Source organism: Monopterus albus, unplaced genomic scaffold (genome assembly GCF_001952655.1).
Source record: "Monopterus albus unplaced genomic scaffold, M_albus_1.0 scaffold162.1, whole genome shotgun sequence".
NCBI lineage: Eukaryota > Metazoa > Chordata > Actinopteri > Synbranchiformes > Synbranchidae > Monopterus > Monopterus albus.
In genome coordinates this window covers 690,758-707,275 of record NW_018128042.1, presented here as the reverse complement: position 1 = coordinate 707,275, position 16,518 = coordinate 690,758, and the positions used below count along the sequence as shown (strand labels likewise).

Genomic DNA, 16,518 nt, shown 5'->3' with positions numbered 1-16,518 from the left:
AATGTCCATTTGGAATAGCGTTGTGTAAATACTTTTGTTTGGGAAACAGGTTTGGAAACTCTGATGTCCGAGTTTTCCACGTGTCCTTAAACGCACCGTACATTCGTGGATCGTGGACTTTTGAGAGTGCGGAAAAACACTCTCAAAAATCCGTGTGTGCGCAGAAGGTGATTCGTGTATGTTAGACGATCCACGCATGCGTAGGTCACCATGTGTACGTACTTTCTAAAGAACTGCACACAAAAAATCGATTTTAAGCATTTGTAAAATGTGTTTTATGTGCAGTTTGTACAGCATGCATTTGTGAACAGCATGACACACACACACAAATGGCTTTATACGTGCAGATTGCGCAGCACGCATTTGTGATCCTCATGACACACACACACAAATCGCTTGTTACAGACAAAACGTTAAACACGCATTTGTAACATTTTTGATAGTATTTTATCTCCATATGCCCTCGACAGTAAGTGTTGTGCTTTCGTAAATGCAGTTGGTTTGCAGAAGAAGTTAATTTCTGTACTTTGTTTATTATGATTGTGATTATTTTAACCTCGGGGTTAAGATGGTTGTTTTGTTATCTGAGCATCATCTGAGCTTCCAGGTGCTTTTCCATGAGATGTGAATACAGATGTGAAAGCAGTGACCATTCTTCACATTTTTCAGCTTGTTTTGGAGAAGATGTGTTTTGGGATCTTGCGTGATACTCCAACTGTAGCCTCACCCTTTTAATACACTGTGCTATGGGGCACATGTTTTTTACTGATGTATAAAGGTCCACTTCTTTTTGTTAGAGTGCAAGCTGCTCTTCTAGCTGCTGTTTTAAAACTCAACAAAACAACTGAACCCTGAAACATGAGTAGTGAACAAGGGGAGAATTTGTTTGGTACTGCAACAATGGGAGTGACCCCTCAAAGTAGATTACATTTTCTTCTATTACTGTATATGCTATACTATCGCTTTTTTTTTTTTTGTATACAAGTGTTTTTCTGTTTTTTTACACTTTTCAATAAGCTGTTCCCTGAATTTAATCAGGAAGCAAATGTATTTTATGTCATTATGGTCTTTCCCTGAGTGCAAAACAGGATGTGCTTTCACTGTGTCCACCTCCCCTCGGCTACCTAGGGCCCAACCATCATGATGAGCTACCTGTTGATCTCAGGGCTGTTCCTGACCAGACTGAGGAGACCCATAGGCAAGATGACAGTCACCGAGCAGCGCTATGAGGGAGAGTACCGCTATGTCAACTCTCGCCTTATTACCAACAGGTAAACTCATCAGCAGCTGCTCAAACTGCTGTACATATGTTTTACTGCAGTGCATGTATTTATTGTATTCTTCCTGCAGTGAGGAGATTGCCTTCTACAATGGAAACACGAGGGAAAAACAGACTATCCTCGCCACATTCAGGAAACTGGTGGGTATCAGTTTAGCCGTGTTTCCCACAAGGTACGAATGTGTGTTCTTAGAATCCACAAAGGGACCATGTGAATCATTTACACCAGAGATGAATGACTAGCCCCCCAGTCACCTTTGACCACAGTTGGCATTGTGTGGTGGGTGTAGTCAGGGGAGTGCTTTATTGTACCTTCTTGATGTACTCATTTACATCACCACAGCAGGGTGTGGCAGTAAACTACTGAAAGTGAGCAGAAACAAAGTTTTCATACAGATAAAATCCTTAGCCTTTGAATCATTTACTAAAAGGCTGTGCTACACACCCAACAGCTACATTCGGTGCTTTTACAAACTTTGAAAACAGCTGGAAACATTACAAAAGTACCTCTAAACATCATCTGCACTTTACCCTTTATACTGTGAAAGGAACAGACACTCGGAAACTTTTTAGTGAGAGTAGACAACCTTGGAAGGCATCCCCAAAATCATTCTATGCGGGACAAACAAAGTCCTCATTCCTGTGTTTTTCCTTCTTCAGATTGTGAAAATGTTTATTTTGTCATCCAGGTGGACCACTTGCATAACTTCATCTTCTTTCGCTTCTCAATGGGATTTGTCGACAGCATAATTGCCAAGTGTAAGTAGATGTCTGTCTTATGCTAGCTGACAATACTGACTCAGCAAGCAAAACACAAAGATAAATATATTATTAAACGGTAAATAAATAAGAAAATTTAATATATATTTATATAACACAGCATTTCAGCTACTGAATTAGATTTTTTTCATACAATTTTATAAAATTTTAAAGTTTTCTTTAAGTTTACATAATGTTTTTTTAAGGAAGACAAATCATTGCCAGCACTACTATGACTTTAGCATAAAAAGGGACTCAGTAGCAACAGTAGTGAGAGGCTACTACCCTTGTCTGTTTGTATGACGGAGGATCTGTGGAGTTTGTGCAAATACAAGCAGTAAAATGTTTGTGCGAACCTTATTAATCTAAAAACCTGAGTAGTTACTTATGTCGGCCTCTGTTCCTTAACATCCACATGTTGTTCCTCTGCAGACCTGGCCACTGTGGTGGGCTACCTGGTGGTTAGCCGGCCGTTCCTAAACCTGTCTCAGCCCCGACATCTGCACAGCACACATTCTGAGCTTCTAGAGGTCAGAGACAACACACACACACACACACACACACACACACACACGTACACAGAGAACTCAAGTCAACGGTTATTGGCGGTAAATTCAAACTTGAAACTTAAAAACAGAAATACAGTGCAGATTATGCCCCTTTAGGGTTTTAAATGATACTAATACAGTGTTAAGTTTTAAGTACCAGCAAGTTGATTTTTAACATAAAATGTATGTTAAAGCCATATCAAACCATTCAGCGCATAGAACTGCATCAGCATACAGGAATATGGTACTGACAGCTGTGTCAACTTAAAATGAAGAATAATAATGGTAGAATAACACACATACAAGAGCACAGCTTGTTTTAATGATGCCTTTGCAGCAATGCTGTGAGGCTATGAGGTGTTACTAAGGTAACTGGACCTGTGTGACCTGTAGGACTACTACCAGAGTGGAAGGATGCTCCTGAGAATGTCCCAGGCCCTGGGCAGGATTGTGCTGGCCGGCCGAGAGATGACCCGCCTCTCAGGGTGAGGGTTGTACAATAGTAAAATAAAGGTGAAACTAAAATAATTTTTAGAAAGTAAAACGTGATCTAAACCAAATGATGTGTCATAGTAGTTGCTGGTCCAGATTCTGAACATCCTGGTGGTATTTTATGACCTGCAGCTAGGTCCATGGGATAGACAAACTTTATCTTTGAGGCTTTTTGAAAGGTGTTTGCAGATCACTTCTTTCAAAGTGATCTGGACTTTTGTCCTTCTGTCATCCCTATAATGGGTCACTCTTTAGATTCCAGTTAAATTGATGGAGCTCTGTTAATTGTTACAGCTCTTACATTCAGATATTTGAGTCAAAGAATGCTTCTGACTGTTATTATATTTTGTAACAGATTCACAGCTCGTATCACCGAACTGATGAAAGTCCTAAAGGAGCTGAACACTGGCAAATACGAACGCACCATGGTCTCCCAGCAGGAGAAGGGTATACATGACTCCTAACTGCAAAGAAATACATGTCACAGAAATTAGTTTTCACCTGAGATAACTGGAGCTGTGCAGCCAAACATCTTAACTGATTTTTTGTTTCATTCACCTTAGACTCAGACCCTGCAGAGAATCTCATGCTGGTACCTGGAAGTGGCCAAATAATCAATAGAGATTACATCATCAAGTAGGTCTCATTTTTGGCACTGGAATGTACCTGCACAGTTTTGGTTTACTCTTCTTTTCATGAGTTTAAAGTGACTTTTTTTCTTTTGCAGATTTGACCATACCCCACTAGTGACACCCAATGGAGACATCCTTATCAGAGACCTCACATTTGAGGTAAAGCTCTCACATCTTTCATTTCCATATATTTGGCTGTGATTGACTAAATTGATCATTGGAAGGCATAGATTTGTTTGAACATGAGTTCAGCTTTGGTTTAGTTTTTTATTTTTAATTGTACAGACATGCTATTTTGTCTGAATGAGTAGTCCCACATCTCTCTGTGTTCTTTGAAGGTAAGGTCTGGTACCAATGTTCTGGTGTGTGGACCAAACGGCTGTGGAAAGAGCTCTCTGTTCAGGGTGCTTGGAGAGGTGAGAAACCTGGGCAGGATTGTCCTTCCACTTAGTGGTGGTTAATTAGGAAGTTAATCAGTGTGCTCAGTAAAGTATTGTACACACAGTATGTTATATGCGTTGTTTTTTTCTTTGGTGTATAAAGCAGTTATAATTTTTTTTTTTTTTAATAGCTGTGGCCTCTGTTTGGAGGACAGCTGACAAAACCTGAGAGAGGGAAGCTCTTCTATGTTCCACAGGTAAAGATCCTCTGTTCCACCAAACTTCCTCCGTTTCTGCTCATTTCTGCTGCTGCATAACTTCCTGATTTCCCAGACTATGGGGCAGGGTGAGGCTCATAATCACAGAATGTGCATGTGTTAATCGCACATCAAAAAAAATTGTGCCATTAATTTTATTGCATTAATTTTGACAGCCCTAAAATAAATATATTGTAATATTTAGGTGGCACTTTACAGAATATACCAAATTTATATTTCAATTAAAAAAAGCAGTGCTTGCTCCTCCCTCATCAACACCACTATGGGGCCCTTGAGTAAAGGCCCCTAACCTCTGTGGCCAGCAGGTCAGCCGGTTGTTGCACTGGGCTTCCAGGTGTGAATGATTGTAACTATGTGGATGTGATCAGAGTTAATGCAAATGTCAGTTTGACTGACTGTGCTGTCTTTGTCCAGAGGCCCTATATGACTCTGGGTTCTCTGAGGGACCAAGTTATTTACCCTGACACCATTGAAGAACAGAGAAAAAAAGGCATCTCTGATGAGGTGGGACAACACATTCCCACACATGTCACACTTTCACCTGCTTTGTCTACATGTTTATACTAACATCCATTATTATCTTGACTGTGTACCTCCAGGTGTTGAAGGAGTACCTGGACAATGTTCAGTTGGGGCACATCCTGGACAGAGAGGGCGGCTGGGACATAGTCCAGGACTGGATGGACATCCTCAGTGGTGGAGAGAAGCAGAGGATGGCTGTAAGTAGTCATTGCCCCCCTGTCAACAGACACGACTGATCTGAAATCAGGGGTGGGAGTGGGACAAGCCCAGCTCATTATCACACCTGCATCTGAAGTAGGGTGCTGAATCACTTAAACCTCATAACATGCATAGAACATCCACATTCTGCACAGAAAGAGTAAAACTGAATGTGGGCAGCTGATTTAACCCCAGGACGGTCTCACTATGGGGTAACAGAGTGAACCACTGACTCACTGTTCTGGAAACCCGTAGCAGATAAGTATTGTACTACAGTGTATATCGTGTGTATATTGGACTCACCTCCTTCATCTAAAACAAAGAGCTCCTCAGAGCAGAACATCTAAAAACATTTCTGTATTATGTGACTGGACTCTATGGTTAGGTTTTATACATAGGACTTTCTCACTTTAAATTGTGCAGTGATGAGTGTGTGACTGTTTGTTTACCTGTGTAGATGGCCAGGCTGTTCTACCACAAGCCCCAGTTTGCCATTCTGGATGAGTGCACCAGTGCAGTGAGTGTGGATGTAGAGGATTATATCTACAGCCACTGCAAGACGGTACGACTCAAAACATCATATACACAAGTACCTCTCTGAGAAACTGTGCTTTTTGTTTGTTTGTTTTTTTTAAGTTTTCTACTAGTACTAGCTGTGTTTTCCTTGATCCACAGGTGGGCATCACCTTGTTCACAGTGTCCCACAGAAAGTCTCTGTGGAAGCACCACAAGGTGAGGACTGAATGCCACCCGTGTTTTTATGAATTCAAAAGAAATCAGCAGATTTACTTCTTTCACTGCACTCTGTGGTTTTTATCACAGAAGATTTAGATTTTAGTTTTACATGTGTATGAACAAGAGGGAGGGAAGTGGAACAGTGAGGTTACAGAGGGCGGAGGTCAAAAAGGGTTTAAGTATTTGGGGTCAACAGTCCAGTGTGATGGGGAGTGTAGGAAAGAGGTGAAGAGGTGAGTGCAGGCAGGTTGGAGTGGGTGGAGAAAGGTGTCAGGAGTGTTGTGTGACAGAAGAGTGTCAGCAAGAATCAAAGGAAAGGTGTACAAGACAGTAGTGAGACCAGCTATGCTGTATGGGTTAGAGACTGTAGCAGTGAGGAAAAGACGAGTCAGAGATGAAGGTAGCAGAGATGAGGATGTTGAGGTTCTCTTTAGGAGGGACCAGGATGGACAGGATTAGGAATGAGCACATCAGAGGGACAGCTCAGGTTGGTTTAGGGGACAAGGTCAGAGAGGCCAGACTGAGATGGTTTGGACATGTGCGGAGGAGGGATAGTGGTTATATTGGTAGAAGGATGTTGGAGATGGAGCTGCCAGGCAAGAGGTCACGAGGAAGGCCAAAGAGGAGATATATGGATGTGCTAAAAGAGGACATGAAGTTAACTGGGGTGAGAGTAGAGGATGCCGAGGATAGAGTTAGGTGGAAACAGATGATTCTCTGTGGCGACCCCTAACGGGAACAGCCGAAAGAAGAAGAAGAAGATTTAGATTTTAGTTTAAAGTGTGGTTTAGCCTGTTTTTTTTTGTTTGGCACAGCAGGTCAAGCAGGTAGGTTTACATATTTCCTTATCAGTGATCAAGAGAGGACTCATGACCAAAACATCTGATGGTTAAACACAAGATGCAAACGATTAGTGAGCTTCAAAAACAGAGAAGCAGGGTGTAGTTCACAAAAACCTACAAAAAGAAGCCGCTATAATTCTGGATCCAAGTTCTCTGGACCAAGGAAACAAAGGTTCACCTCTGTAAAAAATAATAGGAAGATGAAAGTGTGGAAAGCAGAAGGAACAGCTGCTGGCCCAAAGCACCACCTGTCAAACATGGTGTTGCTTCTGTTAACCCTTGGGCATGTACAGCAATGGCTGCCAGCGGAACTGGCGCACTGGCATTTATTGTTGATTTCACTGCTGACAGAAGCAGCAGGATGAAGGCGGAGCATTGTGTATGTCCAGATTCAGACGAATGCATCATGTTTCTCTTTCAAAGTCAATGTGAAGCACAGAGCCTGAAGAACAGAGTATGTGTAACTGTGTACTCTTGGTTTGGATTCTGCCAGAATACAGTTCTTGGTATGCTTAAAACAAAGTAGTTGGCTGGCTACACTTTTTTAATTCTTCAGCATATTTTTCTTTTGTATTATTTTTGTATTACTTTGAAACTCTTTTAACGTGTCTACACTAGACACACTGTATGGAGACATTTGTGTGGTATAATCAGTGGATTTCAGTCTCTTTCAGACTCTTTAGAACATAGCTATCTTTATCTCCTCCTTTCTCTCTTAGTGACATTCTTTTTTTTATTGTTTCATCTCTGTCTTAGTTTTATCTTCACATGGACGGGAGAGGAAACTACGAATTCAAGCCCATCACAGAGGAAACTGAGGAGTTTGGCTCATAACCGACCTCCCCAGTGACTGCTCTGATAAAGCCAATTTGTTAATTCTTTGCACATCACACAGAGGTTGTAGCTAAAACTAGAAAATAATATTTTTAATCATTTGTAATTCTGTATGCTTTGTCTTCTTTTTGTTATTTAAAGTGTCATTTTATTCCTGTCTAATCATTAATTAGTCCAGTGTGAGTATAAAACACCTGTAATTTAGATCGCCAACATCTAGGTTGTGTTTTTACACCAGTGAGAGATGACTGAGTGATGGTGGAAGTCATCTGTGCATGCAGTCATACCTCCCAGCAGTAACAGCCGGTAGAGATAAGCAAGGTACCACAGGTATCGTGTCCTCCTGTCCTGCACAGGATAATGCTGGAGTTTGTACGCAAGGTGATACTACAAAAAAAACTACAGGACAGACAGTACTAACTGGAGCTGAACAAACCTTTCCAGAGGCAACTGTAGACTCAGCTGTTTGATATGAACATTTTGAATCGAGTAAGGCGGTGGAGGGACGTTTGTTTTGTTTCTGACTTGGGAAGCCCTATCAACCATCCTACATACAGGATCTACGTCCTAAGGAAACTGGAGCATATCAGTCGCTCAGACATTCAGAGTTTGAAAATCTGAGTTTGCCAAAGAGAACACAGTCTCCCAAGAGATTTCTCATAAGAAAATTTTTTTTTGACTAAAACAACATGAAAGATGGAGCAGGGTTTCATTTATGCTAATGAAAGGAGTGTCACTGGTCAGCGTTGCTCTCAGTGCTCCCAGTAGCGGTGAGCCTGTATATTATGACAGGGACAGGGTAATGCACGTTGTGAATGCCAGAATGCCTACACAGTTGATATGTGATTGGCATGAAGGACCCTGATATATGTAGTATGACGGCCAGGTCATGCTTCCAGTATCGTGTGGACTTGAGGCCTAATCACACCATCATTAAAACATTAACATAGCTAATTTCAGTGGGTTCTCTGCAGTAAAGAGAGCCCACCTTTAATGGTTACACAAAGTAGGATCATACTAATTGTTACCAGGTTTGTTGTGCTGCACAGTAGGGATACAGACTGTTCTGCAGTCAGTCAAAAGGCAGCAGTCAATTCCAAAAGCTCCCTTGAATGAGCTCCTGTTATTGTAAGAACATGTGGATGAATTTTGCAGTGACCCTACCGGGTTTTAAGCTACAAAATCCTGGACTTACTAATGATTATCTTTAATATGAAATCATGTCAGAGTTTATTTTCAGTCCAAACAGCTGATTAATTTGTTCTCCAATGTTTTTTTTGTTAAAGTTCTAGGAGTGTTGTAATAATTCCATTTTGCTGTTGCCAGGTGGGGCTGCATTTCATTTAACAAAGGCATGTCAGTAAGGAAACAGAACGCAGTGAAATCTTCTAGGATGCTTTTTCTACTTATCTCATTATTCACCTTTTCTGTCTCTACTTTTTTGATAATTGTGTAGATAACTATTTTCACATGAGCTCTGTGAAGCTGGGGACTGGGTCTAAAGTGCAATGATGGCTTTTCTCATATTATTGCTACTCTTCATTCAGTCACTAAAATTTTTGAAACTGTAAAGGAGCCTAACCCATAGATTTAAACGCATAACAGTGCTGTTAGATCTCACTGAAAAAATAAACTGTACTAGTAATGAATTTTCATTAAGGACTCTTATTTCCTTTCCACTGTGTGTGTGTGTGTGTGTGTGTGTGTGTGTGTGTGTGTGCATGTGTGTTAAGAAGTGAATCGATGATAGACTGAGGTGTTGCAGCCAAGACAGGGCTTCCCTAATGGACTGCACTGGACCATTAGAGGGTACTGTCCTGTGGACACAGGAATCTGGACACTTTTTTTTTAATATTTATATACAAGAGGTGGTGTTCTGTAAAATATTTATTGGTTTTTCACTATATAACAAAATCATCTGCAGCAATCAAGTATAAAACAGCATCATATACAAATGTTATTTTCAATTTAACAATAAATTAAGACTCATACAAAAATATGATTTTACCATTAAGTGTTGCTTTCACCAGTCCCACACATCCCCATGATATTCATTTCAAGTTAGAAAGTTAACTGCAAAATGAAATAAATAAGATCAGTTGGTAGTGTTTATCTACAGTAGAGGTACCACACACCAAGTATAAAATTCAAGACAGGACGACTGCAGCTTCAGCAGGGCAACTAAAGCGTGACTAAGAGTGTTAGGTCAGTGTTTCCTGCAGCAAAGAAATGAAATGACAAAGAAACATCTAAAATTTTAGGGGCAGTTTCACAGAAACTAAAAGAAGAATTGATTCCAGTGTTTGACAGTGGATCGATGGACTGCTGTAGCAATGTCCTCCTCTCTTTACAGGCCTCGGTCCAGGTCAGGTGTACCACATGTTCTGTCACTGACGTGCGCGTGTGTGATGGAGAACTCACTAAATGACCTGGCGTGACACTTCTTTCCCACTTCCCTGAGCCGCCGTCCTGCGCCTGTAGCAGAACACTGCAATGGCGATGATGATGCCAATAAGCAGCAGGATGAAGAAGATGGCTCCAACAATCACACCCACTGAATACACTGGAAGATGAAACAAGGCAAGATGGCATATTATTAGTAATTACATCCTATAAAACAAATCCTTCGCACAGAATTACCACCATTCAGATTTTTGTTTATTTTTTAATTGTAAGAGTTTTTTAATTGGGGTTTACCACCAAAACCAACATGAGTTAGTCTGTCTTGTTTCCTCAAGAGGGTGCTGTTGGATTGCACATGAACACAGTGTGCAGCAGATACAAATCCATGCTGCCATTTAGTTTTGAATACAGAAGTTGACATGTGATGACAGGTTTGGCAACACCCAATCCTTTCCAGCACATGTGTAGTGCTGTATGATATCCTGAACTGCAATGCTAAAACCGAGAAAATGAGAACTTGGCAGAGCAATAGCTTGACATAAAGAACACAAAACGTGTCTGTGAGTTGCACTTCATCGCCCTGTTTTCCAGCAAACTAAATAGCATGCACTGATGTGCTGCTTCAACATGTCATAACATTCATTCATTCATTCATTCATTCATTGTCAACCGCTTAGTCCCTGAATGGGGTCACGGGTGGGGCCGGAGCCAATCCCGGCCGGCAATCGGGCGAAGGCGGGGTACACCCTGGACAGGTCGCCAATCCATCGCAGGGCTCATGTCATAACATGCGATGCAAAAACGGGCAACCTTTTGGCAATAGTCAATCATTTCTATGTCCAAACAGGTCATCCGTGTGAATTGTGTTGATCTGGCTCCTGTCTCCTTCAGTAACTCAAACTACAGCCTGTGAGTGAAATTTCTAGTGTTCAAATGTTTGCAAACCTCAGTGTACAAGTCATTCAGGTAGAATCCTCCCCTCTTGAGTAAGCAATTGAAAGAAGTAGCTGCTGGAATATAAAGTGTGCCAAAGCAACTAGGATGTTAATGTGTACAGTAGATAAATATTTACTTAACATTTGATGTCATCAGTATCTTTGGCAAAACAGATCTTTGAGGACAAATGAAGTTTCAGGTTGTAGCTACAGCTTGTGAACATCAAAACAGTCTGTCTTCTGCACTTATCGACCGCTGCGAGTGTGTTTCGCCACAGAGGTACCAGGCGGACAGCTGGTGGTTCAGCAACTTGATGTATGACTATAACTGAATCCCTTCCCTGTCCACGACTCACTTTCAAAGATGGACTGGTTGTCGTCGTTGGAGCACTGGGTCTGGCTCATCTCTCCCAGCTGCTTGTCGATGCTGCGGCTGGGGATGAAAGCCTGTACGCTGAAGCAGTAGCTCACCCCTTGATCCAGATCAGTCAGCTCTATCACACTGATCTTAGATTTGTGCTCTTTCTGCAGACAACACAAAGGAAAACACAGTTTGTACCTTCCTGTTCATGAGTGTTTGAACCCAATAATGTGACGTCTGCTGTTACTCACCTTGCCTGTGCTCTTATTTTTCCGATAGGTGACTTTATACTGCAGTTGGTCAGAGAAGATATCCCTAATGTTTAGTTGACGGCCATCTTTAAACAGTGCGGTGAGTGGGTCAGTCACATGCAGGGTGGTCTTCTTTTTGTCCTTGCTCACCACCAGCTTGAAGTCAGGGCTGCTTATATTAGCTGTGGAGGGGAGACATGGGGACAGAGTTTATCTACTGTGGCTCTGAACATAACCTAGACTGTTCAGAGATCAGTTTGAGACCAAAAAGCTAAATAACTCTCTATGTACATTTTGATTAACTTAAAATATCATTTTGTTTTATTCCAACTTGGGTCTGATTTTCACAGTTGTAAACATGCGAATCATCAGTGTGAATTACTATTGTACTCTGTGTAAATGATGACATCACCACTACAAAGTTAGACAGATCAAGAACACAAGCAACTAATTACTAATGATTATTATTATTATTATTAGTAACCCAATTTTAAATCCCTGTTTTGAAGATCATAATGAAAGCAAGCACAACTGAGATAGTTGGTAATCATGTCTTAGGGAAGCACAGGGTTAACACTATCAATAGACCAGTGTAGCATAGGGGAGTCAGGCCAAAATCAAAATATTACTGCATTTAAGCAGTATAACTACATTTAAAAAAAACTGTAATGTTCCACTTAATATTTCTGGTGAAAATTGCTGAAAATGAAACTAGTAACAGCTTTGAGAGGGCTGGAGCACAGCTGCTTTGTTCGTAATGGTTTCACTGTGTAAACCTGGAATTTTTGTGCAACAGAGGAGAGCATTTTGTTAAGAGGACTAACATAGTCACCGAAGATTTACATAATAATGTTATTGCACTGCCGTGTGTAACTTGTGCACAGCTCCTCTCTCAGCTTGGAAACACACATATAAATCCTGGCTAAAGATACATTTACACAGTTGTTATTTTATTTCCATTGTTTTTAAAATTTTGTCTTTCATTGTAATTTGTGACTGTCATTTTAATGTCTGCTATTTATAAATGTGCTCTATAAATACATTTGACTTATTGATTTTGCTGTTGCACCACAGTTATCTAGTAAAGCCAAATAAACGGAGTTGCATTCTCGATTTGTTTAGACCAAGTGAGACTGTGTTTCAAAGTGTTTGTTTCAAGCTCAATATGTTAGACAGAGCTGAGCTATGAAGACCTCTGACCCAGTTTAACTTGTGGTTATTTCCAGCACATTATGTTGATTTAAAAAAAAAAGACAAACAACAGAAGAACCTACTTTCTTTGTAGGGGCAAAACCGTGGCGAGCTGGTGTAGGGGAACTCAGTGAGGTCAGAGCTGGCCCCCATCGGGGGTTCAGACAGGACATCAGCTGTGTAGTAGGCATTCAGGTCAGTCAGAGAGCTGGACAGATCGCACACTGTTGTGGAAGAGCGAATGCAGTGAGGGGTCCTCTCGCTGTCCCTGCCAACCCTGCAAAAGTTTGACATGCTTCTGTTTAACATGGACAGTCTTATACACCAGACGAGCATTAAATTTAATGCTAACAACAGCGTAATAAGACAATAGAAAGCCTGTCAGAATGCATCAGTTACTCAAAACAAGATACACATTTGCATAAGAAAATGTAGAGATTTGAATATATTGTGGTGCAATGAGAGTTGTTGGCATTTTTCATTGGATGTTTAAACTAATGTTTCCTTTTTCTCTTTTTTCATCACTGAGGTCTGTTAGTTATCGTTTTGTTTTTAAGTTTTCTGGCCTAAATTAAACATTCCGGCTTTTACCGGGTCAATAATAGATTCTTATCATTTCCCGTTGCCACTAATGATTCCTTAAATGTTAGACAACAAGCTGGTCAAAGGGGAGTGTGCCTCACTCAACACAGTCTGAATGTGAGGTTGAAATAACTGCATGAGTAAGCCTGAGACTAAACGGCATTGCTCAAACAGGCTAAAACATTTGGATCGAATACTTACGCCGAGAACTCCACAGTGTACGAGTAATTGGCTGACGGTTTAGGTTCCCAGGTCAAGATGGTTTTAAAGTTGGTGGATTTCCAAGTGACATTCTGTGCTCGGGGATAGGAGCCTGCAAAATAAAAGATACCACTACTAAATACTCACAGCTTTCGAAATCTGGAATGGGCTGTTGCAGCTCAAATAGTTAAAACCATATCAAGTTAGAATGACGCATCAATATGGTATAAAATACACTTTTTAACTAACTAAACTATTATATAAGGTTTTACTCAGAGAGAAAAAAGCTTGATGTACAACATCAGAGTCACAGTCAGCAGACTCATGAGGTGAGGATCTTAAAGTGCTGAGTGAAATGCTTCTTATCAGTGTTAATAAAAGACCCCTTTTAGGGCTGACTGTTCAGGCACAACCACAAACACTTGCACCTCTTTTGTACTGTATGAGTAAAATGATCACAGGATCAGGCTAAACCTAGTTTCTGAGAATCACATTGTTTTTTTTCCCCCACTTAGCAGATGTTGTAGGATCAGTCATTGCTTCCTGTTGGCAGAGTGGAACAACAGAGCAGGGGACATTATGTTATGTTATCACTTCAAAGTTCCTCACATGGGATTGAACATAAAGGAGCAGGACACTGATAAGCAGAGTGGATAACAGATTTACAGTCCCACAGTGAGCAGGGATCAGACAAGACTTTTCAAGGTGTCAAAACAGGTATGGACAGACATAATTTACATTTTTCAGTAAAGACATACAGTGTGGGCAGCCTCTTCTTAAAGACAGGGGCTTAAAAGCCTGTGTGCCCATTTGTGTTTTAATGTATCCTGCACATAGGTGAAGTGACCTGCTGATTGCACCACTTGTCACCAATGCAAATTTCTCAGCAAACCAAATAAAATGTTTATAAAGTGAAATGTAACAGAAACGGAGTATAGATGTGTGGCAAATAGATTTACATATAAAAAGTAAGTGACTGTAAACTCAGCAACGTGTGACTATATTTTCTCATTTTCTTTGTTATTACAAAAACAATTCCATATGAAGGATCGCCTATTTATGATTTTGGTCTGTTTTGTACGTTTAACGCACTCTACAATAATCTGATAATGCTGACACTTAATATTTGGTGCTTAACGTAATCTGAGAACAGGTTTGACACTAATGCAGCATTCCTTACTGGGGGTGCGTGGACATGAAGTTACTGGGACGACTAGGATGTCGTTTGGACTCACCTGAGGCCCAGTGTGTGGAGAGAAAGAAGACAATAAAGAGAACTGCTGGGAGTCTTTCTATTTCCATCTCGGTTTAGGGTCCTTCTCAGCTAAAGTAATCCAAATGAAAAGTGTGCGTAAAATGTAACAGACTCAGTCCCTTCTCTCTCGTACTGTTAGCGCACAAAGACGCGCAGGACTTGAACCTTTCGTCTCGTTTCACGAACGCGCAGGACTTGAACCTTTCGTCGCGCTTCAGTCTGACTACAAACCTCCATTTATCGTAATCTAAGCGCTCGGGGCTTGGCCAAAAAAGGAGCGTCCGGCTGTGGCGTCACCAAACTGGTTCTGTGCGTGTCTGTCCTGCTGAGATCACTCACCACAGACAGCAGACGATTCATTCAATAGTTAAGCAGCATTACAGGGTACTTTTATTGTTGTTATTGTTGTTGTTGTTGTTGTTAGTAGTAGTGGTAGTAGTAGTAGTAATAATATCAGTAGCCTAGTATCTTCCAGTTTCTGATTAAGAATATAAGAATTTAACACTACACATTTGAGTTTCTCTCTTTTTAAATTTTCTTTTAAATTTGTTTTTCCTGTTTGCTATGTACATTAGGGTTACTACTACTAAATACTACAATACCCAGAAACCTCCAGTCACCAGTATGAATGAAATTTACATATTGATAATGCTTTATTTATGCAATTATTAGCAACAACAGCGCTGAATCAATCCAAATTGATCTATAATTCAAAAAGTCAAGTAGTTCAAATGGCCAAATCCATATTTTACAAAGCTCTACTCTTAACCTGCCCCCGCTTCTTCACTGCTCTCCTGTAGTTGATATGATGTTGTCTCAGTAATATTTCTTTGCAGATTTTTATATTAAGTACGTGCCATTGTTTATAGCACTTGTGTGTCATTGTTTGTATCTCTGACTCAGTTGGGGGAGTTTCATGCCCAGTGTCATATCAGCTAACACTGTGTAGAGGAAACATGAATCCTGCTGTAACAGCTGCTGTACAGAACATATAGATTGCATCATGGCTCTCATTTGGTCGTGAACCTCAGGGGTCTATATATTTTCATGCAAAAATGTTACTCATATAACAGTCCATGGTGCATAATAGAAGGCTCTTATTACCTCTACACAATAGGCAGCCTGAAATGAAGGCTTCCCTGTGCTGTGAAGGTGAAGCACAGGTTTATGAGCCTCAGCAGTTCACAGAAACATTTCTTATCTTCTGTGTACAGAAACCTGTGCTCTTTTGTAACATTATCAGCTTAGCATTGTGCAGCAAAATCTGCCCAGGGAGTGATGAAATCACTGCAGTGTGAGACAGGGAAAGGCCTTAAGATGCATAGATAAATAAATATATTCTTCATTTTATTAGTTTAGAATCGATTCACATGAGCAGACATGGCTCTAAAATGATGCTGCCTAACATTTGGACCAGCCCCTGCAGCTTTGTCTGATGCTGCAGCTCAGGCCATGGTTCAGGACATCCACTCATCAAACAGCTCTAATGGAGGAAACAGAGGTCTATTTATACACTCAGTTGTTTACAGTTCCAGACATACAGATATACAGTCCCACGGGTAATTATACTCTGGTGTGGAGCATTTTTTAGAAAGGTTTAACTGTATTAACCACAGTTAAAATAAAGTTTGAGCCTGACTGAAAACAACCCAATTTTGTCATTGCTATAGTAGCAAATGAACTGCAGGCAGCCTGGGTGGTAAGGAAAACATATAAAACACTGTAACATGCTTTGTACAATAATCAGGAGTAATTTATATAAACGGTGGGTTTTGTTTTTCAGAATTTGGATTTTGGCTGGGAATATCCATGTGGCATTGTGCCGGACCAGGTCTCCCTG

The 16,518-nt window shown here is 40.7% G+C and overlaps 2 protein-coding genes across 5 annotated transcripts in view; one reads left to right on the top strand and one right to left on the bottom strand.

Moving 5' to 3' along the window:
• The window catches only part of LOC109968790 (ATP-binding cassette sub-family D member 3), a 19,135-nt gene extending 9,981 nt beyond the window's left edge, over positions 1 to 9,154 (top strand). For all 4 annotated transcript variants that reach the window (XM_020615310.1, XM_020615309.1, XM_020615308.1 and 1 more), the window contains exons 9-23: positions 1,129 to 1,271; positions 1,351 to 1,420; positions 1,969 to 2,038; positions 2,471 to 2,568; positions 2,980 to 3,071; positions 3,434 to 3,525; positions 3,642 to 3,714; positions 3,806 to 3,869; positions 4,049 to 4,126; positions 4,282 to 4,347; positions 4,783 to 4,872; positions 4,968 to 5,087; positions 5,546 to 5,650; positions 5,764 to 5,820; positions 7,422 to 9,154. In XM_020615310.1, coding sequence (XP_020470966.1) covers positions 1,129 to 1,271; positions 1,351 to 1,420; positions 1,969 to 2,038; positions 2,471 to 2,568; positions 2,980 to 3,071; positions 3,434 to 3,525; positions 3,642 to 3,714; positions 3,806 to 3,869; positions 4,049 to 4,126; positions 4,282 to 4,347; positions 4,783 to 4,872; positions 4,968 to 5,087; positions 5,546 to 5,650; positions 5,764 to 5,820; positions 7,422 to 7,499 — 1,296 coding nt within the window. In that variant the 3' untranslated portion in view covers positions 7,500 to 9,154. The remainder of the gene's footprint in view (positions 1 to 1,128; positions 1,272 to 1,350; positions 1,421 to 1,968; positions 2,039 to 2,470; positions 2,569 to 2,979; positions 3,072 to 3,433; positions 3,526 to 3,641; positions 3,715 to 3,805; positions 3,870 to 4,048; positions 4,127 to 4,281; positions 4,348 to 4,782; positions 4,873 to 4,967; positions 5,088 to 5,545; positions 5,651 to 5,763; positions 5,821 to 7,421) is intronic.
• Positions 9,155 to 9,374: 220 nt separating this feature from the next.
• f3a (coagulation factor III, tissue factor a) lies at positions 9,375 to 14,908 on the bottom strand. Its single transcript, XM_020615337.1, has 6 exons — positions 14,659 to 14,908; positions 13,424 to 13,535; positions 12,724 to 12,917; positions 11,450 to 11,631; positions 11,194 to 11,362; positions 9,375 to 10,062 (listed from the first exon to the last, which is right to left on the bottom strand). The coding sequence occupies exons 1-6, from the start codon at positions 14,723 to 14,725 to the stop codon at positions 9,920 to 9,922; spliced, it is 867 nt and encodes a 288-aa protein (XP_020470993.1). The 5' UTR covers positions 14,726 to 14,908; the 3' UTR covers positions 9,375 to 9,919.
• Between the last annotated feature and the right edge of the window lie 1,610 nt (positions 14,909 to 16,518).

Excerpts from the sequence above, each read along its gene's own strand:
- f3a (XM_020615337.1), bottom strand. The coding sequence starts at position 14,725 with ATGGAAATAGAAAGACTCCCAGCAGTTCTCTTTATTGTCTTCTTTCTC. Across the intron at positions 13,536-14,658 it reads CTCCACACACTGGGCCTCAG|GCTCCTATCCCCGAGCACAG; the intron begins GTGAGTCCAAAC and ends TTTATTTTGCAG. Across the intron at positions 11,632-12,723 it reads GTTTTGCCCCTACAAAGAAA|CTAATATAAGCAGCCCTGAC; the intron begins GTAGGTTCTTCT and ends TCCCCTCCACAG.